This window comes from Sturnira hondurensis, unplaced genomic scaffold, assembly GCF_014824575.4.
Source record: "Sturnira hondurensis isolate 20B ecotype Veracruz unplaced genomic scaffold, ASM1482457v3 Scaffold0022566, whole genome shotgun sequence".
NCBI lineage: Eukaryota > Metazoa > Chordata > Mammalia > Chiroptera > Phyllostomidae > Sturnira > Sturnira hondurensis.
Window position 1 is genome coordinate 9270327 of NW_028095197.1, and position 21897 is coordinate 9292223.

The 21897-nt window shown below is 51.0% G+C and overlaps 1 protein-coding gene across 2 annotated transcripts in view; it reads left to right on the forward strand.

Annotated features, from left to right (window-relative positions):
• The window catches only part of LOC118979644 (stimulated by retinoic acid gene 6 protein-like), a 40236-nt gene that overhangs the window by 907 nt on the left and 17432 nt on the right, over positions 1–21897 (forward strand). Inside the window, exons 1-4 of one of the 2 annotated variants that reach the window (XM_037035816.1) lie at positions 7334–7440; positions 15848–15923; positions 17665–17765; positions 20470–20600. In XM_037035816.1, coding sequence (XP_036891711.1) covers positions 7421–7440; positions 15848–15923; positions 17665–17765; positions 20470–20600 — 328 coding nt within the window. In that variant the 5' untranslated portion in view covers positions 7334–7420. Of the gene's footprint in view, positions 1–7333; positions 7441–15847; positions 15924–17664; positions 17766–20469; positions 20601–21897 lie in introns of those variants that run through there. The other variant, XM_037035817.1, reaches the window with a different exon arrangement.

Sequence of the window (21897 nt, forward strand, 5' to 3'; positions counted from 1 at the left end):
GGTGTTCGATGTCTGGCACACAGTGTCAGCATATCTGTGACTTAACGGAGAGTTCATGTTGGAAAGACACTGTGGGGCAGGTTCGTGCAGTTCCTTATTTGCTCATGCAGTCTCCATGCCTACCCAGAGCCAGGTCCTGTGCGCCCGGTCTGGAGGAGGACTCAGACAGAAAACACAAGGGAGTCTCCATTGCTGGAGTTTGACATGCGGCCACATGAAGACAATAGATGGAGGGAGGGATGTGCTGGCCAGGCTTTATGGATGGCTTTTCTTGCCATTGCGCCGTCGTCCTCATTTGTCCCATGTTGCTTGCTTGCTTTTTCTGAACTCCTAAAGATGGAGGAAGCCTTTTGGAGCCTAGGGCGACCAGCCACAGCACTCTTGGGTGGTGTCCAGGTTGCTTTTCAAGCCTAAGTCCTTCCCAGTTTGCAGTCTTTTAGGGATGCCCTTATCCCCAAAAGTCACCCCAGCAGAGGCCACTTTATGTGGTAGTCAGAGCAGGGCCAGATGCCTGGCCCGCTCCAGTTCTTCCCTTACAAGCAAATGCAGGGGATGGGTATGGTCAGGCTTCATGGGGTGGAGGTAGGGGGTGATGAGAACTATGATAGTGTCGGTATAGCACTCAGCATGGCTCTCAGTGCTTATTAACACTGGGTTTCATCCAGAGGCTGCTGCCTTGAACCTGGCATGGCCTTTTAAAGTACTTACGCTCCTTGAGTCTCTGCGCCCTTCTGTAAATCTCCCCTAAGGACATATCGCTATGTGTGAAGACTTCATTCTGGAGTTGGTCACTACAACAACAACTTGGAAACAGTCAGTGATAGGCAATGGTTCCGTAAGTGATGGCACATTCAATGACAGCGGATTAGGTGGGCAGTGAACAAGAGGAAGGAGAGTAGGTTAGCTGTAACAAAAAGATATTTGTCATATACTGTTCAGCAATTATAACTTTCATGTCATGTGTGTGATGGCATGTTTGTAAGCATGCGGTTGTATATATATGAAGAAATTCAAGATTGTGCCCTGGCCGGTGTGGCTCAGTGGGTTGAGTGCTGGCTTGTGTACCCAAAGGGTTGCTGGTTCGGTTCCCAGTCAGGGCACATGCCTGGGTTGCAGGCCAGGTCCCCAGTAGGAGGCACACAAGAGGCAACCACACCTTGATGTTTCCCTCCTTCTCTTTCTCCTTCCCTTCCCTTCTCTCTAAAAAATAGATAAATAAAATCTATAAAAAAAGAAATTCAAGATTGTTTAATGTGAAGGAAGCACTTTAATGCTAAAGAATAAAGCAGGACTGGAAAACAAGAGAGATAAACTCCATGCTGCATTTCAGGGACATCCATCCTGGTAAATTCAAACTTTCATATGGCTGTAGCTGTTCAAAAAGAGAATGGACTATTCCACAGGTAGTGAGCTCCCTGTCAGTGGGGGAGTTCAAGGACGAGTCTTGGCAAGGAGTATGGAGGGGATAAAAGAATCAGGGATTAGGTGAGAGGATCTTTACATTCTTCACTCTGAGCCACCACTCTCACTGCACAGTGTCTTGCCCTGAGACCTGGGCTGTGCAAAATGTGGTCATGATTAGCAAATAAATGTGTACAGGAATGATTTGCCTGCTTTGTATGGAAACATTGGTCTGTTAAGTGGTGTTAGTATTATGAACTTAATGAGTGCTTCACGCAGGTTGGGATACACAATTGAAGAGGCACATTTATACCTGATCCATGTGCCCTTTAAGTATAGTAGGGAGAGCGTTACACAAGCAGATTCTCTGACTCACTTTCCAACCCTGAGCCTGCGGCATCTGAGTAGAGAAAATATTGCAAAGCTTTGAAGGTGATTGGCACCTATTTCCTTTTCAAAACTGCCGCAAGGCCCAGATCCCAGTGTACTCTGGTTCACAGCCAGTTAACACTGTAGGCCCATGGAATTCTGGGGGAAATAATTCACCAGAATTCTGCCCCCAGCAGGGAAGAGAGTTGAGGCCTGTGTATTTTCTGACAAGGGTTAAGGAGGTTATTTGGAAAAGATGCTTCCTAAAGCAAGTCCCAGGGAGACCGAAGGTGTTGTCCAGAAGGTGGGCAGAGAGAGGGAACCTGGTGTCCACAGGCACAAAGACGAGAGAGAACGTGGTATAGTCAGAAGCAAGGAAAAAGCTCAGACAGGCAGCAGAGTTACATGGCGGTGTGGAAGCCCAGGAGGCAGGTGGAGGGTGAGGCTGGAGAAGTCAGGGAGGGCCCGATCACTGGCCTTGCCTGGCGTGCTGGGTATGGTGGGACCCAGGCTTGGCGCTGGTAGCTCAGGCCTGTGTTACTCTTTGACAGGCAGATACTTTAAATGTAGAGAGGGAGGGGAGAGCATATTCCCACCGGGAAGCCAAGGAATAAGTCTGTCGAAAGTCTTTCCTGGTTCTCCATTCTTCCCTTCAGCATTTTTCCCCTAGGGCTTCAACCAAAATGCAAGGTTTGTGTTGTGGCCACACATGCAAATCGCCACCTTGTGGACAACACAGGGATTGCAGATCTAGAAGTTCCTTATTCATGAAATACATATTTCCCAATATTTGTAATGAGTCAAAGTGCTGGATAAAGGTGCTTTGGGTCCAGAGGAGAGGAGACATGAATACAGATAATCACCGAATGCTCAGGGGTGTGAGTCTGCCGGAAGCAATGGGACGAGTGAGGGAAGTTGGGGAGGCTGCCCAGAGGTGACATACGAGTTGCGTCACAGAGGGAAAAGGGTCTTCAGAAGTCACCTCCGACATCCTTACTTTACACAGGGGGTGACTGCAGCCGAGGATCGGATGGGCCTCAGTCAAAGTCACAACACAGCTTTTCAGGGCAGCACTGAGGCAGGGTTCTGGGTGCCCTGGCCCAGGAGGACCTGGCCCTCATTGTGGCTGGCCTTCGGTTTCAGTGGGTCCCCCTCCTGGTGCCCTAGAAATGGCTTCCGCAGGGTCTGGTCTGCCGCTCTGTCTCTGCCCAGCTGCCCCACCTCAGCCGTTTGTCCAGCCTGCCTTCTGGCGCACTGATCTCGCCCCTCACTCTCTGAGTGTTCCATCAGAGATCAATTGAGAAGCACAGAACCCCTCTTTAGGGTGGGCTCTGTGCCTTAGCCCAGATCTCGGCCAGCCTGGGAAGAGGGCTCAAGATGTGTCCCTTGAGTGTCTTCCTCAGGGACCAGCATACTTCTTGACCCCTGGGTACGTGGTAGATATCTGTGACATAAATAAATGAGCCAGGACAGGGGAGGTGGGTGGCATGTGAGAGATGAGCTCAGCCTTCCTGTGCGCTATCCAGAGCTGAGTCTGGTTGGGAAGACGACCTGAGGCCACATCACAAAGGTCCCTGAATGCCCAGCTCAGGAGCTTGTCTTTGTTCTGCCCACAGGAGGAGCCAGCCCTACGTGTGACAGGATCAGAGTGCAGGTTAGTTCCATTCTTTTTCAAAGGGAGAGAAAAGGTTCGTGGTCTGGGGTCATACCCACCCCAGAAAGCCACCGATATGCACTAGGTCTTCCATATACCTGGGTTCCTTTGTTTCCAAGTTTAATGATTAAGCTGTATGGCCGTAGAGTAAAGAGAGGCTGTCCCGTGATAAGTTCCCAACTGCCTGGGAGACAGGCACAGCCTTTAGGATGAACTGCTGGATTTCCTTCTGCTGTGTCACTAGAACTGAACCCTGCTGAATTCGGGGCTCAAACACAGGAGCCCTTCCTAAGCTGGGTCCTGGAGTAGTCAGTCAGTCATCTGTTTCTTTGCTTTTCGCCATCCGGCTGCAGCATCATCTCATGGCCCCTGGGAAGAGGTCTCCCGTAGAGAGCTATAGGGCTCTGTTCAGTAACCTGGATGAGTGCAGGACAAGCATTCAAATGCCCCAAAGCTTCAGAAAGGAATTCAGGTGCAGTGGGTAGAAAGAGCAATGCTCAGAAATGCTCGAGTAGCCGAGAAGGGTAGAGATAAAGCAAATGCTGATGTGTTCTCCAGATCATGTTAAATTCTACCTTTGGCTTCGATTCCAGACTGAGAGAGTATGAGAGTGGGAAAATGAAATCTGTCATGCAGGTTTGACCTCAGGTTCCAAAGGGGTCATTCTGGAGCATGGTAGACTCTGAGAGGCAGGTCTCCATTCATGTGCGTGAAATGTTGCTGAACTTGAGGCTTTCATAACAAGTGCCTTCCTGTTTCTCTTGCTGTAAATGCCTTTCCAACCTCCCCAGGGTGGTCAGTGGCAATTCACAGTGACTCTTCCTTAACGGTGTGAAGAGAGAGGAATTGTGGGATTATGAGGAACACCATCATAATTCAAGAATCTAGAACATCCATTTGAAGTCTGGGTGGTGGAGCCAGAAAGCACCTGGCAGATGGGCGCTCCCGGGAGAGAGAGCATCTCCGTGTACTGGGAAGAAGCAGTGCTTTGCAAGTCTTTCCCCGAACGGTGTGGCGTGGATGCACCGAGAGCTGCTGCTTCCAGGCAAGGATAAGGCCTGAATCCAGAGAAAACACACTTACAGTGTTTCTTTGTTTCTAGGCATCCAAGAATAGAGTTATGTTGTACCCGACCTCTATATTTCTGTCATTTTCATTTTCCTTTCATTATTTTCAATTTTGAAAGAAGCATTTCTGGGCCCCCTGAATCCCAGACATCAGGCTGAATCGGATCTCGTCGTGGCGTCTAAGCCCCTGGGATCTACTGGAGGAGCTGAGACTTGGACACAGTCAGCTGTGATGTGACTGCGCAGTTGCGTGCCAGCTGGTGCCTGGCAGACAGCCAGCGCCCCGAGTAGCTGATGCTCACCGAGTGCTTCCGAGTGTCAGGCCCCCTCCTGAGCATTCATGTGTACTAGGTCACTTCAAACGCACATGACCGTGAAGTGGGTGCAGCTCATCTCAGATAAAACCAAGGGTCAGAGAAGTTAACCATGTGCCTGGCCCAGAGTCACACAGCTAGTAAATTGTGCAGATGGTCCCAAGGTCCACAGTCTGAACCACCGTGCCAGAATTCTTCTCCATGAATGAGTTAAATAAAAAAAATAAAGGTGGCCCAAACACATGCCATAAAATACATGCAGACCAAGCCAAGAGAGAAGATTACGCCAGAGTGATCAGGAGGCCCGTGGTGTCAGAGAGTATGCCTGATGTAGGAGCTAATGAGCCAAAACGAGGATGGTGAGCAGAAGGGGGAGAGCGGGTCCTGGGCGGGAGAAAGAGGTCAAGGTGAGCAAACACTGACAGCCTGAGTCTGTCAGTGATGGTGCCTGCTCACCGCCGCCGAGACCCTCTCCCCTCCCCAGGGCGGCTTAGACCACGGGCGTTACAGACTGAACAGCATCCCCACAAATTCATATATTGAAGCCTCAACCCCATACTTCAGAATGTGGAGACAGGGCCTTTGAAGAGGTGATTAAGTTAAAATGAGGCTGTTGGGGTGGGCCCTAATCATTCTGACTGGCGGCTTTCTAAGAAGAGGAGATTAGGACAGACATAGAGCTGCCAGGGATATGCATGACAGAGGACAGGTTATGTACATGGGGATGCAGTGACGAGGTGACCTTCTGCAAGCCAGGGAGAGACGCCTTAGTGGAAATCGAACCTGCTGACTTCTTGGTTTTGGACCTCCAGCTTCCAGGACTGTGAAATAATGGACGTCTGTGGGGTAGGCCTCCCGGTACGTGGCGTTTTGTTGCGGCAGCCCTGCGAGGACCAGTGCAAGGGGGGGTGTGATTGAGCCAAAGACAGAAAGGCGTGGACTGGCCTGTGCCTCGCCTGGGGGCAAAGATGAACTGGGGCAGATCTTTTCCCTTGGCAGTGGGAACTGGGGGCAGCCCTGGAAAGGACCCCATGAATTTGGGGGGTAGAAGTGTAAAGAATGCTACGAACTGGAGTCAGGACAGTGGTGAGCGAAAGCCGTGGGAGAGTGGAAATCATAAGGAAACAAAGGAACTGAGCCACGGAGGGAAGAGATTGAAGCCAACATTGCAAGAGGGAGAAATGCAAGAGAGAGAGATCCGTGGGCCTCGGGAGGGGAGGAACTGTTCCCAAAAGCGACTCCAGTTCCCAACACCTTCCCCTGATGGGGACTGGTAGGGAGAGCCTCGAACTCAGGGCAACTTCAGTGGATTTCTGTTCCTTGCTTCCTAAAGATCCTTGGTAGCATGGAAGGCTATGTTTAAGGATGAACAAGCAACTTTAGAATACCTGTCAGTGCGTGCAGGAAACCAGTGGAGGTTAGGCTGGAAAAGAGGGCTGAGGCAACTTCTTGGATGGCTTGGATTGGAGTGTTGGGGTCAGGGGTGTAGAGCCTGGGAGGTGCTTGGCAGGGCGGTGATGGGCCTGAGCTGGGCTTTGGGGAGAGGTGTGTGTGGACTGAGCCTGGAGGCTGCAGGACCACTAGGGAGCTTTCGCAATAGTCCAGGCAGGAAGTGAAGAGGGCGGGATCTGGGGCCGAAGCAGTGTGCATGGAAAATCCGGTGTATCGATTAGGGCAAGGACTAGCTGCTGTAGCAACCTGCAGAGTGTTCAATGGCTCTGATCTAGTAGAAGTTTATTGCTTATTCATGTAACATCTCAAACAGCTACTCCTGGTCTCCTCCGGTGTTGATTCAGGGATCCAGGCTCCTTCCAGGTCGTAGCTGCACCAGTCTGAACCCGAGCTCCACGCTGCAGAAGGGCAATGAGGACGTGAACAAGACACACCCACACCCTGAACCCTCGGACACAAGTGGGTGGGTGAGAGCCACTGGGAGGTATAATGAATACAGTGAGAGAGGGGAGCTGATGGGTGGGGTGAACCGACAGACAAGGACACCTGAGGTCTGTTCCCATCTGGTCCCAGAAGATCATTAAAATTCACGGGCAGTTCTGATCACTGGGAGATCTCATCACATTCTCCTCTGCATTGGCGGGGCTCAGCTCTGAACTGTCTCCAGCCCCTTCTCCCAGTGGACGAGCAGCCTTGTTTCCCTGGAGAACCTTGAAGCCGTTGGTTCCAGCTCCTGGTTTATTGCCTGGAGGCACAGTCCTGCTTTATTGCTGGTAATATTTTTTACAGCTAGCTAAAGAGGCCTCGGCGGCTGGGCAAAGCTAGCTCAGGGGTCCAGGGCTCGCAGCGGGGGCCAGAAGAGCCAACAGGAGCCCGGGAGAGGGGGAATAGGAGGGAGGCTCCCGCTTCTGCAGTGTGAGAAGCGGGGGAAGAGCAGAGGGATGGCCAGCAGTGTTCTGAAACAAGCCGCCCACTTGCCTTCATTCTTCTGGTAAATATTTGACTAGATGTTTGCCTTATCTGCGAGTTTTCTGGGTGCTGTGGAGAGAACCGGGTGGCACGCCCAACTGTCAGAAGCCGGCACAGCCAGGAGGCTGGAGAAGCTCACGAACAACCTGGGGGGCTGTTCGTGCAGGGGCTGCAGGCGGCGCTTTTCCACCGGGATGACCGCCACAGGCGAGAGGTGAGTTCTCAGACAAGGCTTGGGACTGGTCGCGCTGGCCAACCACACACTCCAGCAGCTGTCCCCTGTGACCCTGGTGACTCACGGAAGTCCAGAGGCAGACAGGGTTTAGCTGACTCGCAGGCAGGCTGGTGTGGAGGAAGGCGCTGTGGGTAGGGTTCCCGGCCTGGTGAGCAAATTTCTGTTCGTCTTCAGTGCGGAGCACAGAGCACATTGGGAAGAGCCCGGTGTGCTGTTGGAGGGCCTGCATGTAGATCCTGGCTCCGCAGTTTCTGGCAAACGTCACAGCCTCAGTTTCCTGGTCTGTTAATTGGAAGCAATAACCTCCGTCCTACCTGGCCCACACCTGTGTGGAGATCATATGAGAGAGAGAATGTGGAAAGGGTTTGGGAGCTGTGACGTCTGGCCCAGATGTCACGCATGAAGAATTTTCACTCAAACGTCTAAATGTCTCAGATCTAGGAACCGTAAAGACCACTCCAAACATTCACAAAATAGAGCCTGCACTTTTGGGGTTACAGTGGATGCGTTCAGATCGTCAGGGGTCACGGTGGAAGAGAGGAGTGAGGGAGGCAGCCATGAACACTTGGACAGGCACCCTGAGGACCACTTGGAAAAGGGGATCCCTGGAGTCTGGCACGGGGCAGGAGGGGGAAAGCCCGAGAGCAGCGTGCGGAGAAGGGCATGTGACAGCCGACAGACCAGAGTCGGCCTGCAGGACAGGTGGACAATATGTGGGGAGTCAGCGGGTGGGTGGGGCATGAACTAGAAAGCTGGGGGATTGGTCTCTTCCTCCCGTGTCTTCAGCGGGGCTCCTTGGGCTCAAAGGGACCAGGGCAGCGATGTGGCAGGATGTGGACTTTCAGGAAGGTCCGTCATGGGGTGGAAAATGGATTGGAGGGGGCAATGCTGGGTGTAGGAGACCTGGCAGGCGGCTGTTGCAAAGCCCGGACTCAGGTGGTAGCTGTAGGGACCGAGATGCATGTGAATTTGGTCACAATTGGAGAGGTCGAACCGACAGGGCTTGATGTGGGCGAGACTTGCAGGGAAGGGAGTTGAGGGTGACGCTGGATCTCTGGCTCAGACCAAAGGGTGGATGTCGCGGCCGTTCCTGAGGGGAGGAGCCCCAGAGGGGGAGCAGGTTGGAGGGGTGCTCAGTTATGACATGTTGGGCTGGAGGGCCCATGGGACATCCAAAAGGAGATGGCCAGGAGGGAAGCGATTGGCTTCATGGTCTGGACTCAAAGAAATGCCTGGGCTGGACCCAAGAACACAGCCCCCAGTGATGCCCATTGTGGCCTCTGAGCCCCTGACATTTATTTGAGGTCAGCACCCAACCTCCTCACCCAGGCCTCCATCCCTCCCTCTAGGACTTCCTCTTCATCATGGTCATCTCCCTGGACATGGGCCAGCAGCTGGCCAGGGCCCTTCTCGCAGGCTGGGGCTTGGGCCTGAACCTGTCATTCAGATTTGTCTGACCAGTGAGGAGGAGCGGTCATCATCTTTTCCAGGGACCACAGACATGGAATCTTTTTCAACGTCTGAATGTAATTTTTGTGTGAGAATATTTTTCCTGTTTAGGAAATATACCAAGGTTCAAATTCTCATTCTTCAGGTCTCTAGCTGAGCGGCTCTGGGCATTTACGTGTCCTCTCTTAGCCTCAGTTTTCTCATCCATGAAGTGGGAATGATAGTCCTGCTGCCCAGGCTGTGAAAGGGTTAAGTGATAGCTATGAAGACCTTAGTTTAACATCCAGCACGTGGCAAACCTTCAATAAATGGTAGTTATTATTATTGTTATTAAGGGAAAAGAAATGGAAACAAATGTTGCTTTATTGGACAGTGAAGCATGGTAGTGAGTAGAAAAGTGGGCTTTTGCCTTCTCAGTCACCATTTTATCTTTGTCCAGCCCTCTCCAGACTTTTCAGACGCGTGTGAGACACCCCCCACACACGGAGGGTGCCCACTGGGAACTGATGGTGCCTCTCTGTGCAGAAAGCTCAGTGCAAGTGAGCGAGGTCAAGGCGAAGGAGGGTCAGCAGACATGCAGGCACAGAGGAGAAAGCAGGAGGCTGTGGGAGAAAATGGAATAAAGACAGGCCAGGCCTGAAAGGCCAGTTAATGTCTCATCTCATCCTCCAAGCGTAAGCTACCACCTGTGTTTGAGCCGCACTGTGGGCTGGCGGCAGCCTGTCGGCGAACCTTTCTGAGGACCCAGTGAGCCCTGGGGAATGAGAACGCAGTGGAAACTGGGAAGCACTGTTCTTTCCCTGCTTGGCTGGAGCGCAGCACAGGGGACGGTCCCACGGCTCCGCCCCGGTGGAGAGCTCTGTTCCCAACCTGCCAAGCTGATTCTGTCTTGCTCAGATGGTTAACCAGCCGTTCAGTGGTGGAGCCAGGGCACCCAGGCAGGGTGCCCAGCTCCTTGGAACATAGAGGCTCCCCAGGGTCTGCTGGGGGCCAGGCTGCTGCTTGGAGTCCTCCCTCCGACCTGTTGCAGCGGTGTGTGTGGGAGGCAGGGGCAGGGGAGGTGGAAGCTGGCCGAGGACCAGCACACGGGGCACTTTTCAGTTAACAGCTCACCATTCTGGAACGATCACACCCATTCTACAGACGAAGCAGCCAGGGCTTCAGGAGGAGAATTGACTCCCCAGAGGCCTCTGACTCCAAATGCCAGGCTTTTCCCTCCGGGCAGATCCGAGGCCCGTTCCGTGCATGTGTACCCTACGCATGCCCTCCGAAGGAGCGTCTGACCAGAGCTGACCTTTCCTGGCTGCACAGCGAGGTCCAATGAGCAGGAGAGGTCGAGGCAAAGGAGAAAACAGACGTTTGGACCCAGAGAAAAGAGAGTCTCTGGAAGAAAACGGAATAGAAACAGGGTGTCTGCGTGTCTTTCATCGTGGAACTTTCGCCTGATTCTCAGAGTCACAGAGGGTAACAGGTAGAGAGAAACCAACAGGCAATTAGAGAGACGGGCAGGCAGAAGGGCACCGATGACGTCCGGGAAGGCTGTCAGAGGTAGGCCCGAGGGCGAGAGAGGAGCTGGGAAGAAAACAGAAGAGACCATCAGCAAGGTGGCAGGCAGCCTGTGTGGGTTTTATAACCATCGGGGACTTGATTTCATTTTATTTTTTAAAGTGTCAGCTTTCTATTATGGAAGTGCACGAGGTTATACAAAAGAAGAGACTAGTCGAAGGAGCCCCACATTCCCGTCACCGAGCTCCAGCAGCTGTCCACACACACGGCAGCCTTGTCCTGGTGATGTTCCCTGCCCCCCCACCCCCCTCCCCTCCTCCAGGCTGCCTGTTGTTTCCTTGTGGGTTTCACTTGTGAAAAGAGCTTCACTCCCCCCATTGGAATTCCCATGCTGTGCACAAATGACCCAGCACACAGGTTTACTCCTAAACCTTCACAAGTCCCTGCAGCCCTGGAGTCTTTGTTCCAGGAGAGCGCAGGGTGCCCTGGCCACAGGCACAGGAAATCACGTTGACAAGCAGAGAATGTGGCGATCTGGAATGACTTATGTGATCTTCCACTGGGCCAGAGTCTGAGTCTCAGCTCCCCCACTCACTAGCTGGGTAGCTTGGACATGTTTCCCAATCGTCTGGTGCCTCGGTTTCCTCACTTGTGAAACGGGATGATAACAGTGCCTCTCTCACTGGACTGCTGCGAGGATGAACTTAGCCAACAAGAGTACAGCCCTGGATGGATAGCTGGGTGCACAGCAGGCCCTTGGGAGGTGTGTTTCCCACCATCCACTTAGGGAATATTAGGGAGCACCTGGTATTGCTGCATGTGGGGCCAGGAGCTGGGCACAGGGAGATGCAGGCCCCTAAGGAGCCACCCATCCAGTAGGGGCACAGACCCATAAAAAGACATTACTAAACAGTGGGCAGGCTCCTGTGACGGTGGGCTAGTCCCAAGCAGTCCAACCTTCTCAATTCACAAGTGGCTGAACCGAGACCCATGGGTCCCCTCAGCCTGAGAAATCATGGCACGTAGTGGTGGACTCAGCTGTTTTTCCTGGCTAAGCCTCTTTTCACAAGGGCCTCTGAGGAGGCCAGCAGCGGGAGGGCCACAGCACGCTTCTGGCCGGGGTGCTGTGCTGTGGACCGCCCTGCCAGCAGCAGGGCCGTGGGAGCCCGGTCATGGGGCAGGCCGGGGAGCTGCCCTGGCTGCTAGATAGCCAGGTAAAGGACTTCAGTCATGGTGTGGCCAGGGGTACCAGGGTAGGGGAGCCCCTGGCACCCCCATACCTAGCAGGAGGCCAGCGATTCAGGCCAGGCCAGCTGCCCATGGAATGTGCTTGAGTGAGGCCGGAGGGTTGATGCTCAGCCTGGAGAATGGCTGACCCTGGGCACCCCCAGGTCAGTGGAGCAAACAGGTCCTGGGACCTGAGGAAGTCGAGGTCCAGCCAGTTGGAGTTCCCTTTCTGTCCAACAAAAGGGAAATCCTCTTTCAATCACAGCTATCCCAAAGCAGGTAGGGGATGGGGAAGAAGATCAATACACGATGATCAACGAGGCTGATTTTCAGGGAAAAAGTAAGTAAAATGACCACTATCTAGTTCCACCACGGTTATAACCTGGGGTCATACTGTTCTATACCTTTTTTCACTTAACAGCATATCGAACACACATGCAAGGCACCACTACTGCAAAGGGGACCTTCCACATTTGGGGGTGCTGGTTTGCTATTGCTGCCCTTCAACAGCCCTGCCCCACCAGGAAGCAGTAGGGGTCTCATGAACGTGGCCTCAGCAGCTTTGTGACAGGCTGGCTCCCATGCAGGCCTGGTCTGTTCCCCCCAGTGGCTGCTGGAGTAGAAGCAGAGCCCCGAGGCACTAGCCACTCCCAAATGTGGTAACACCCCCCCCACCCCCCACTGGCTTCCTTGAGCTCACCTCCTTCCAGGGGCTACCAGACCCCAGCTCTGGCTCCGCCCCTCCAAGCGGCAGACTGGCGGAGCTGTGAATTGATGAAGGCAGGGCCACCAGTCCAAAAAGTCCGATGCTGATGTGAGAAATTGCCTTTCCTTTTTGAAATGAATTTCTTTTCCTTTATTGATTAAATGAAGAAATTAAGTTTAGTCTGATTCTATGTTTGCCTGAAACTCTAAGTTATAAGCACACTTGCTTAAAACTATATGGATTATAATTATGGGAAGAGAAAGAGCTTTTTTTACTGCTTTATATATTTGTAAATATTTTTGAATGTTTTACAGTGAGCGTATATTATATTTAAAATGTTATACACCAATGTGAGGAAGAGCTAGCGTGAGAAAGAATCTTGGCATTCGAGTATCAATACATATCCTCACATACCACTCTGATTTCCTCCTCAACTTACATTTTTTAGAACTAGAATTCCTGGAAATGAAATGGCTGTATTTTAAAAGTTCCTGGTGTATATATTACAAAAGCAATCCTCAGAATAACTGTACCAGGTTTATTTTATTTTATTTATTTTTTAAAGATTTTAAATTTATTTTTAAGAGAGTGGGGAAGGGAGGGAGAAAGGAAGAGGGAGACATCAATGTGTGGTTGCCTGTCATACGCCCCCTACTGGCCTGCAACCTAGGAATGTGCCCTGACTGGGAATTGAACCAGTGACCCTTAGGTTCACAGGTTAGCACACAATCCACTGAACTATACCTGCCAGGACAGAATAACTATCCCAATTTTTACTCTGGCGATCAGTAAATGAATACCACTTGTCTTAATCTTCAGTAATGCTGGGGAGTACTTTCAAGAATTCCTCATTTGATAGATAAGACAACAGTTCATTTTAATTTATACTTTTATTACTGCTTGAGAATTTAAGAATGTATTGGATAGTCTTTGTTTGTGGCTTATTCTTTGGATGTTTTTGTTCCTGTGGTGCTTCTCCTTTGATCTTTACATCCTTTAGTTCCCTTTCTGTACCTTGTTGGAGCAGCTGAACCTTCTTTCACATACACTGTACGTTTTTAAATATACTTGTTCAAAACCTATTTCTATTCTTACAGTAGTTAACTGTGGATTTTTAATACAGTTACTTAGAATTATATTTTTCTTGTAGAGTCCGCAAACAGAATGAGCTCCCTGCATCCACTGCTAAACCCAAGGAGAACCTGGCCCCTCTTCCTTCTTCCTTCCGCGTCCACCCCCCGTCCTCCACACCCCACCTCCCCCCATGTGGGGTATCGCCTGGTATTTTGCCTCTCAATTGGCATTTCAAACATTCCATTTCATCATAGTTCCTTATTTAGATATTTCACAATGTGTTGTATTAATTTCTCTGTTCATTGTTGCTTTTAAATTCTTCTCTGTCTAGGCTTATTTTTCTTAGTCCTTGAAAATTTTTTCCTACATTTGTTTCAGAGAAGGTCTTTTGAGGACTTGTGTTTCTAAAAATGACTTATATATATATAAATTATTCATAGAATAAATTTATTCTTTATATTATAAATAATTAAATAGATGTAACTATATTATAAATATTTATATGTAACTATTTCTATATTATATAATTTATATAGATGTAAGTTCATAGGGTATTTATTACATATAAGTATGTGAGTAAATATATTGCTCAGTATTAACAAGTTTTACTAATTTCTTTGCCTGCTGTTGCTTTTTGTACCCCCTACTTCCTCCGAGATTTATTCTTCTTACAGAGAATTTCCTCTGTTTTGTGTTAGTCCTGTTTCCTCGGGAGTGCGTTCCCCCAGCTGTTGAGTTTCCGGCTCCCTTCTGTGGGGCGCCCTCGCCCCAGCTGCTCGATGGCTCCTGGCTGTGTGCTCACCTTTGTGGTGGAGTTTTTCTCTAGGACTTTAGCTTTGGGAGGGGTGGTGGCTGCTGCCAGTACTAAGGCCTCTTTCCGGGCAGTGGGGTGGCGGTGGGATGTACCCCTGGGTGGGGCTGGCCTCTGGACACCGGAACTCCTGGTCCCTCCCAGGTGCCACCGGTGATCTGGGAGCTGCCTCTCTCGGAGTGACCCACCAAACTGCTCCCGGAGATACCAACACCACTGGCCCAGCTGGTCAGCAGGGCTGGGAGGACATCTGGGTACCTGAGAAACCCCGGTTCTTCACTGTGGTCTGCTGGCTGCCCATCCCACTTCAGCCCCTGTACTGCAGGCACAGAGCACTTCCTGAGCGGCCGTGCAGTCTGCCATAGCCATGTTGGCTGATGCTTTTCCTCTTTGATCGAGTCCCAGTCTCTCTCCATGTTCAGGGTCTTCTAGTAGATTCTGTGTCCCTGATAGATTTCCACCTTACTTTCAAATATGGCCATATTTTCTTTCTTTTTAAGAAATAACATCTGTTGCTCTTGTATGGGATGGGGGGACTGATGTGTGTACTCACCTGACCTTCCTAAAAGCCCAAGTCTGAGTTTTACGGTTCCGTCACATGTCTGAGAGTTTAGGCTGCCCCCACGCCCTCTGCTTCTAGGATCTTTCAGAATCAGTGGAAGACGTAACTGGGGAGCACTGGAGTGTTAAAGAATTGTGGGGGAGTGTGTCAGGCTCCTGGGCTCCCCAGCAGGGTGCTCTCCCCTGAGACTTCTGAGGAAAGAGGAGGAGGAGCTGGCCAGGGAAGAAAGCACAGGATGCAGCTGCATGGATGCTGCCGCTGGGGTCGGGAACCCAGCGAGCAATGACCCGGAGGTGCGAGAGTGCACGGAGGTGGTGTGCTGGGGTCAGTGCGGCAAGAACAAAGTGTGGAGGGAGCCCCGGAAAGGAGGAGGTCCTGTAAAGAGGGGTCGTAAAACCGCTGTCCTGTGTTTTAGCTGTGAGACCCCAGCAGCCCTGCGCTGCTGACTGTGAAGCCTGGAGAGGGTGAAGTCCACACTCTGTCGCCCAGATGACCTCTTTCATGCCCCAAGGGCCCAGCAGTGGGTCCGCAGCCAGCCGACAGTTTTTGACCTCGGGTTACAGAAACCCGAGGTCAAAGGCTGATTTCCTGTGGAGTTACTGTAACTAAGCCTCAGGGCTCCTCAGTCCCACAGGACCCTTCCCGGGAGGGCGCACCTTAGTGAAGTGTTTACATGGTGGTATGTTTTTCTTACGATATGAGAAAAGTTTGTAGTTTCATTTGAGAAGGATGTCCAGATTTTTAAGCTGTGGGCCCCCCCAGAGCCTGAATCTCTCTCCCTGACCGTGTCATCAAGAAAGGAAGGCGTTAGATCCAGGTAGCAGGGCAGTTTGGGCAGATAAGCAGACTGGGGAAGAAATCGGAAAGATCAGTCCGCTTAGGGGAGGGTCATCATGGATGAGCAGTGCTGGCTCTGGGAGAGCAAACTGTGAAAAGACCAGGCGGCCACAGGGGCTACAGGCCAAACCCCTGACAGCAATGGTCAGGACCAAAGGCTTGGCAACTGCAGCAGCGGGGGATCATGTGACTGTGTTTTCTGGTCGCTTTTCAGGGCAAGGCAGCTACACAACACCTGTGCTGGCTCAGTGGACATAGAACTCTTCCTCCACTACTCCCTCATCCCATCAGTAAGTGAGGGCAGGGACGGGGAGGGGGGCCGGGCTGCTCCCAGGCACGGGCTCCCAAAGGGGCCTGAATAGGTCAGCAGAGAGAAATCGGCTAAATTTCCTTGACTTGCTCTCCTACATTATGCACTAAAAACACAGACAGAAGGTCTTTTAAGGGCCATAGACTCAGGGACACTGGCTTTTAGGGGAAGCAATGATGAGCTTTCTGTCGGAAGACGCAATAAAGAACATGTCAGGCAGAGGGCAGAGCACGTGCAAAGGCTGTGTGTATGCGAGTGTAGGGCGGGGGTTAGAGAGTGTGGGTAACTGAGAGCCCTGTTTGGCTGGAGTGAACTGGGTGGAGCTATCCAGGGAGGTGGGCCGGGCCGGGCCAGGAGGAGCACTGTGAGGCTCTGTGCAAAGGAGTTTTTATTCTAAGCACAATGGGAATTAACAGAGTGTTTCTAGAATGAGGGCGGTGTGGTCAGATTTGTGTTTTGAAATGATCACCCTGGTTGCAGTGTTGGGATTACGTTGGAGGCGAGCAAGACAGCGGGCAGGAAGAGCAGTTAGGAGAGGGCTGTAGAGGTCCAGACGAGTGAGAGGCAGGTCGACCTCATCCTGGATGATGGTGGTCAGCTCAGGGCGTTTGGGAGGAAAGACAACAGGACATGGCAGTGGGTTGGATAGAGAGGTGGAGGGGAGGGAGATGTTGAGGACGACTCTGGTTTCTGACGTGCACAGCTGGGAGGACGGTGGTATCTGCCATTCTCTAGTTAAGGAGAGTTAGAAGAGACCCAGGTTTGGGTTGGAGGAAGGAATGAGGCAGGGAGGGAATCCATGAGTTTCATTTAAGATATGCTGGATTCAAGAAGCTTTCAATGCATCAAAAAGAAATGTGCACTATGTATTTGGATGAATGGTTATGGAGCTCAAGGACAAGGTCTGGGTTCAAGATCAAGTGTGTGAGTTGTGCCTTGGTGGCCACTGAAAGCATGGACCTGGATCAGACTGCAGAGGAGAGGATCAGGTAATGAGACGAGTGTCCTTGGACTGAAGTAGGAGGAACTCCAGATCTCAGGGTTGGATAAAGGGTGGTCTAACAAGAGAGGGACTGAGAAGTAATGGAGAAAACCCAAAAAGCATGGGAGGCTAGGGAAGAGAGTTTCTAAGAGAAGGGCATGGTCAACACTGAGAAATGCTGCTAAAGGGTCAAGCCAGACTTGAACTTCAAGTTTACATTGAGTGAACCAACAAGATGGTAATTAGTGACTTTGGCAAGAGTTGTGCCCATGGAGTGATGGAAAGCCAGGTTAGAGACTTGAAGAGCAAGTGAGAAGTAAGGAAATTGAGTCAGCAAGGGTAGACAGGTCTCAAGAAGTCTCTAGTAAAGGTGGAGAGAATAGGACCTCAAGTATGTGAGAAAATGACTGAATCCACAAGAAAAAAAACAAAAAGAATGTGCAACCTGACAGTTACTATTCCCTTTTTAGGGAACTGAGCGTCGAACAAGTCCCCTCCCAGCCAGGCTGTGGGAGACTAGATTTGAACTCATGTCTGTTCTGAGCAACCCAAAGGAAAGCTCATTACAAAACATTCTAGAAGCCCTGGGGTGCATGCAGTCAGCTCCGTGCCTCTGGCGTTTGAGAAGTATACGCATTCTGAGCGTTCTGCTCACCCACTCGTTCTCTTTCAGGGCAGGGACCAAGGCTGTGCCGAGGACTAATATTCCCAGTGACCCTCTCATCTTTTCTTCCCATAGCTGTGCATCATTTTGGTCTTGTCCTTTCTCCAAAGACGGGAGCACTGTAGACGGAGAGATGACACTTCTTACCTCCTGGGCGACCACTTTGGAGTCATTATGTGAGTTGAGCCAGAGCTGACCGCTACAGCTTGTGGTACCCAGTGATTGGGGCCAACCCCAATTGTCAGGCCAGGGTAACTCCGAGTCACCTCCCGACCCCGCCTCCGCCTCACTGTGGACAGCCCTTCCCCTCTCTGCCCCAACCTAAACCGAGCACTGAGAGTTCAGAATTGGTCTCCGAGCCATTGCACCCCAGGCACCTAAGGCTGCTCACATGTGCTTAAAACATCTCAAGGAGGCCCCGATCACTATGGGAAAGGCCTTCCCACATCAGGCCTATGGCTGCCTGGGGACGCAGGAGGGAGAGAGTTCCCTGCCCCTGATGGCAGTGAGCCTTCTTGTTGGGATGGCACCGTGAGGCATGCGCCAGGGAAGCCTGCTGGACCAGGGAGCTTTCAGGGCCTTTCTAGCTCTGCCATTGCGAGGCTGTGCACCCCTTACCACATTTTCCCTTAAGATCTAATTGTTCATAGATCTTAATCATTCATTAGATCTTACTCTTCATCATTATTGTATTTATTAAGATTCCTCATAATTATAATAAAGCAGTTCACATACATTGCACAGCAATTATGACCCAGGCACTGAACCATTTGCTTTGCCTACTTTACTTCAGTGAACCCTCTTGCCAGCCCAGCATGGTGGAGGTTGTTATCCTCATGTAATGTATGAGCAGACTTGAGCTCAGAGAGGTTAAGTGACTTGCCCAAGGCCCCACAGCTCAGAAAGTGACAGGAGCTTTAACCCAGGTTTGGTTGATACTTGCTCTGATTCCCCCAGTGTCTTAACCTAAGCTCAAGCATGTGGGCATGCTGAGACCTCAGCTTTGGCCTCTGGAGAAGGGAGAGGAGTACCGGAAGTCAGGACCACGGCTAGAGGTGACCTGGGCTTCCGGGCAAGAGGAATCCAACTGCAGTGTAGAAGGATTGTGATGGCAGCCCCGAGTAGCAGACTGGTTCCAGTTACCACCCACTGGAGCAGCCAGCCCCTCCCAGGGTGCCTGGTTTAAGCCACATTGGTGGGGCACAGAGGAAAACTGAGGCCAGTGGGTAAAGAAGATCTGCAGACCCTGCCCTGAACATTTGGCACGTGGGGCCTGGTGCCTGGAGTTTTAAGAAGTAGGAACTCTATATGGGCCACGTTAAACAGCTTTGGATTAAATTGTCAATAGTGCAATTCACTTACTCCATGGCCATCAAAATCTCTGATTTTCTGAGTAGTCCTGGCTCACTGTCTTCACCCGTTAATCAGCCCTCACATGGTGGGGGGGAGGGGGGAAGAGCTGCATTCCACAGTTTATAAAGCAGCTCTTCACTTGCAGTCCAGAATGGCTCTGTGGTTCAGCAGAGCAGGGGTTTCCATCTCTGCCTTAAATATAGGGAAACAGTCTTATAGAGCGCTTAAGTACTACAGGTGAGACTGATTAGAATCCAACTCAGCTTAACAAAGTGCGTGTCTGTGAATGTGCAGTGAGCACCTAGTCTCTTCAAGCTCCTGTGCTAGGTCCCTACCCCAGAGGGGTTTGTGGTTTATGGAACAAGTGCTAACACTAAGGAGGGTGTGGAAAACATGGACATGAGCATCGTACTGAGGAGACACTGACGAGGCAGTCTCGAGGTGTGCCTGACTGGGAGTGGGTGCTTGGGGGGACTTCAGACGAGACATGCTCCTTGAGCTGGTCCTTAAGGTGACAAGGCGAGAGGCAAATGGCTCAGGAAAGTGAGATCATTCTTAACACCACCCGAGTCTTCACTGAGACCTGCTTCGGGTGGCACCTTGCAGGGCAAGCCATTCCACTCCTCCCTGGGTACAATTGCTTGCGCCCATGTAGACAAATTTCTTTTGATTGGAAGAAACAGATATCCAATAAAGCTTTTTACATAAAAGGAAAAGGTAGATTTTTTAATAAAGTTATAGAGATGTCACAGAAACTGCAAGGACATACTTAAGGGAATTGGGGCTTTTGAGATGGGCAAATCTGGGAGACTGAGTCTCTCTATTTCTGCCTCTGTGTCAGTGGGGCACGCTCCGCACCATTTTGCATTTTCCTCTCTGCCACCTGACTTAGGATCTCCACTTCCCAAAGCCTCAGCTTGCCTCTAGCACTGATTCTGATCCCAACTTGGCATGACCTTCCAGGACAGAATATTAACAGCTGATTGGCTCATGTCCTCAGGGCAACAAATCCAAAATATAAGACCAGACATATGATTGGCTCATCTAAAGTCAGGTGGTCACCCGTAGTCCAGTCAGCTGTGGCTAGGAAGGTGTGATTGCATGAACCAGCACAGCCAATGATACCCAAACCTTCCCAGGAATATTGGAAAGAACCCTCACAGACCTTGGCTGGTGCAGGGCAAGTTCTCCCATGCCTGTCTGGGACATACTCTTTGTTTTGGTCTTCCAAGTCATACTACCTGTGTCTCTCATAGATAAAACTCATCCTCTTCTGCTCATTGGCATAGCTACTGGTGTCCTTGTTTGCATCCTTTTAGACTTGGAGCATCTCAATGGAAAGAATTTTGTCTTCCTCACTTCAGTGTCCTGCATCCATGCCTACCTCTAGCAGAGGGCCTAAGAAAGTGTCAGTTGAAATGAATAGTTCACAGCCCAGTCGTGCATCCTCAGGGTGGGACTGATACTCTGGGGGTGTCTCAGAGCCACCGTCTGTCTGGCCTCATGCGCTGTTTCTCTTGTTCACAGACCTCTGGACTTCGTGGGCACTTTTAGTAACCGATGGTCCTATGGCATCGCCTTTGGGGCCACAGCCAATAAGGTCATGCTGTTGTTCTCGGAAGGCTACCGGCCCCTGCAGGTTCCACAGTGGGCCCAAGGTACCAGGGCTAACTCATTATGTTGGGATTAATGGTGGAAATTCTTGCTCTCAGAGACAGTGTGACGGGTGTGCTGGGATCGGGTGAGCTTGGTGAACTCAGTGTTCTTCCTAGTCTGTTAGTGGTCCAACATCAAAGCTTGTTTGTGGGGGCTCTCTCCCAGTTTGATTCAGGGATCCTTCAGACGTACCAGGGCAAAGGCTCAGAGTAGGTTAACCACCACCCATGCCAAAAATCTCCCATGAGTCATAGCCGTGGCTGATACTCCCCCAAAGAACAGATCTTCTTTGGCCACTGGTCCGGGGCCTCTGCATTCTGCATGCCTCACGCTTTCCCTTGACGCGTGCACTGGCCTGCAGTGCCCGCGGCGTTATGGATGGAATTCAAGACAAATGCACATGGACTACCGAGTCCTGTGGAGAAAAGGGGCAGGCCACTCTCTCTAGGGGAGACCGCCACTCAGCCTTGCCAAACAGGCTTTTATTGTTTTTTTTGCACAGGAGTTCAGGTACAACTTATTAATCATTGTCAGGCAGTAAGGAGCAAACACTAGATGGCATACAAAGAACTATTAGAGCTTCTTCTGAGTCAGGGTCTATCAGCTAAAAGGTTACAAAACTTTGGGAAACAAACTCATTTCCTGCTCGGGCCTTTATCATTTAACTACGAGCATTCTTAGCAAAGCAGGCTTCACAGGATTTTATATATCCTTTCTCAGGCCTGATCACCCAGGGAGCCCGCCCTTTCCAGCACAGGGCTGCACTGCCCTCTGTCATTGTTTCAGGCTTAAGTTAGGCAGAGGAGGCAGATAGCCAAGGAATTCTTGGAGACTTCTCAGAAAGACTGAGGACTCAGGCTTCGTCAAAGCCAGGGAGCGAGAGTCCATCACCCCCTCTTTGCTGCAGCCCCCTAAGTTCTTTCTTGAGGGCCTCCCAAGTGATTGTGTCTGGCTTAGGTTGCCCCTTCTCTGAGGGGTCGTACCCATCATTGACTAACTGACCAAGTACTGGGGGCCAGAGATGAATGAAGCAGAAGCAGCACTCTGCCAGGGCAATAAGCTTTGTCTCCTTAGTGGCTTATGGTCCGAAGGTCACTCAGCCTTATCCATGGTTGGGGTGGGGGGGGGCAGTTACAACTCCTGAAACCAGGCAGGGTGGTTACCAACATTCCCTGAAGTAGCAACTTTAATTTACAGGTTCAACCTTCCTTAATATGACAACTCCCAAATGTCTCTGTCCAACCAGTTTTCTTTCAGTAATTCTTGTTTGTTCTTTTATGTTGTCTGTTTCCACCCATT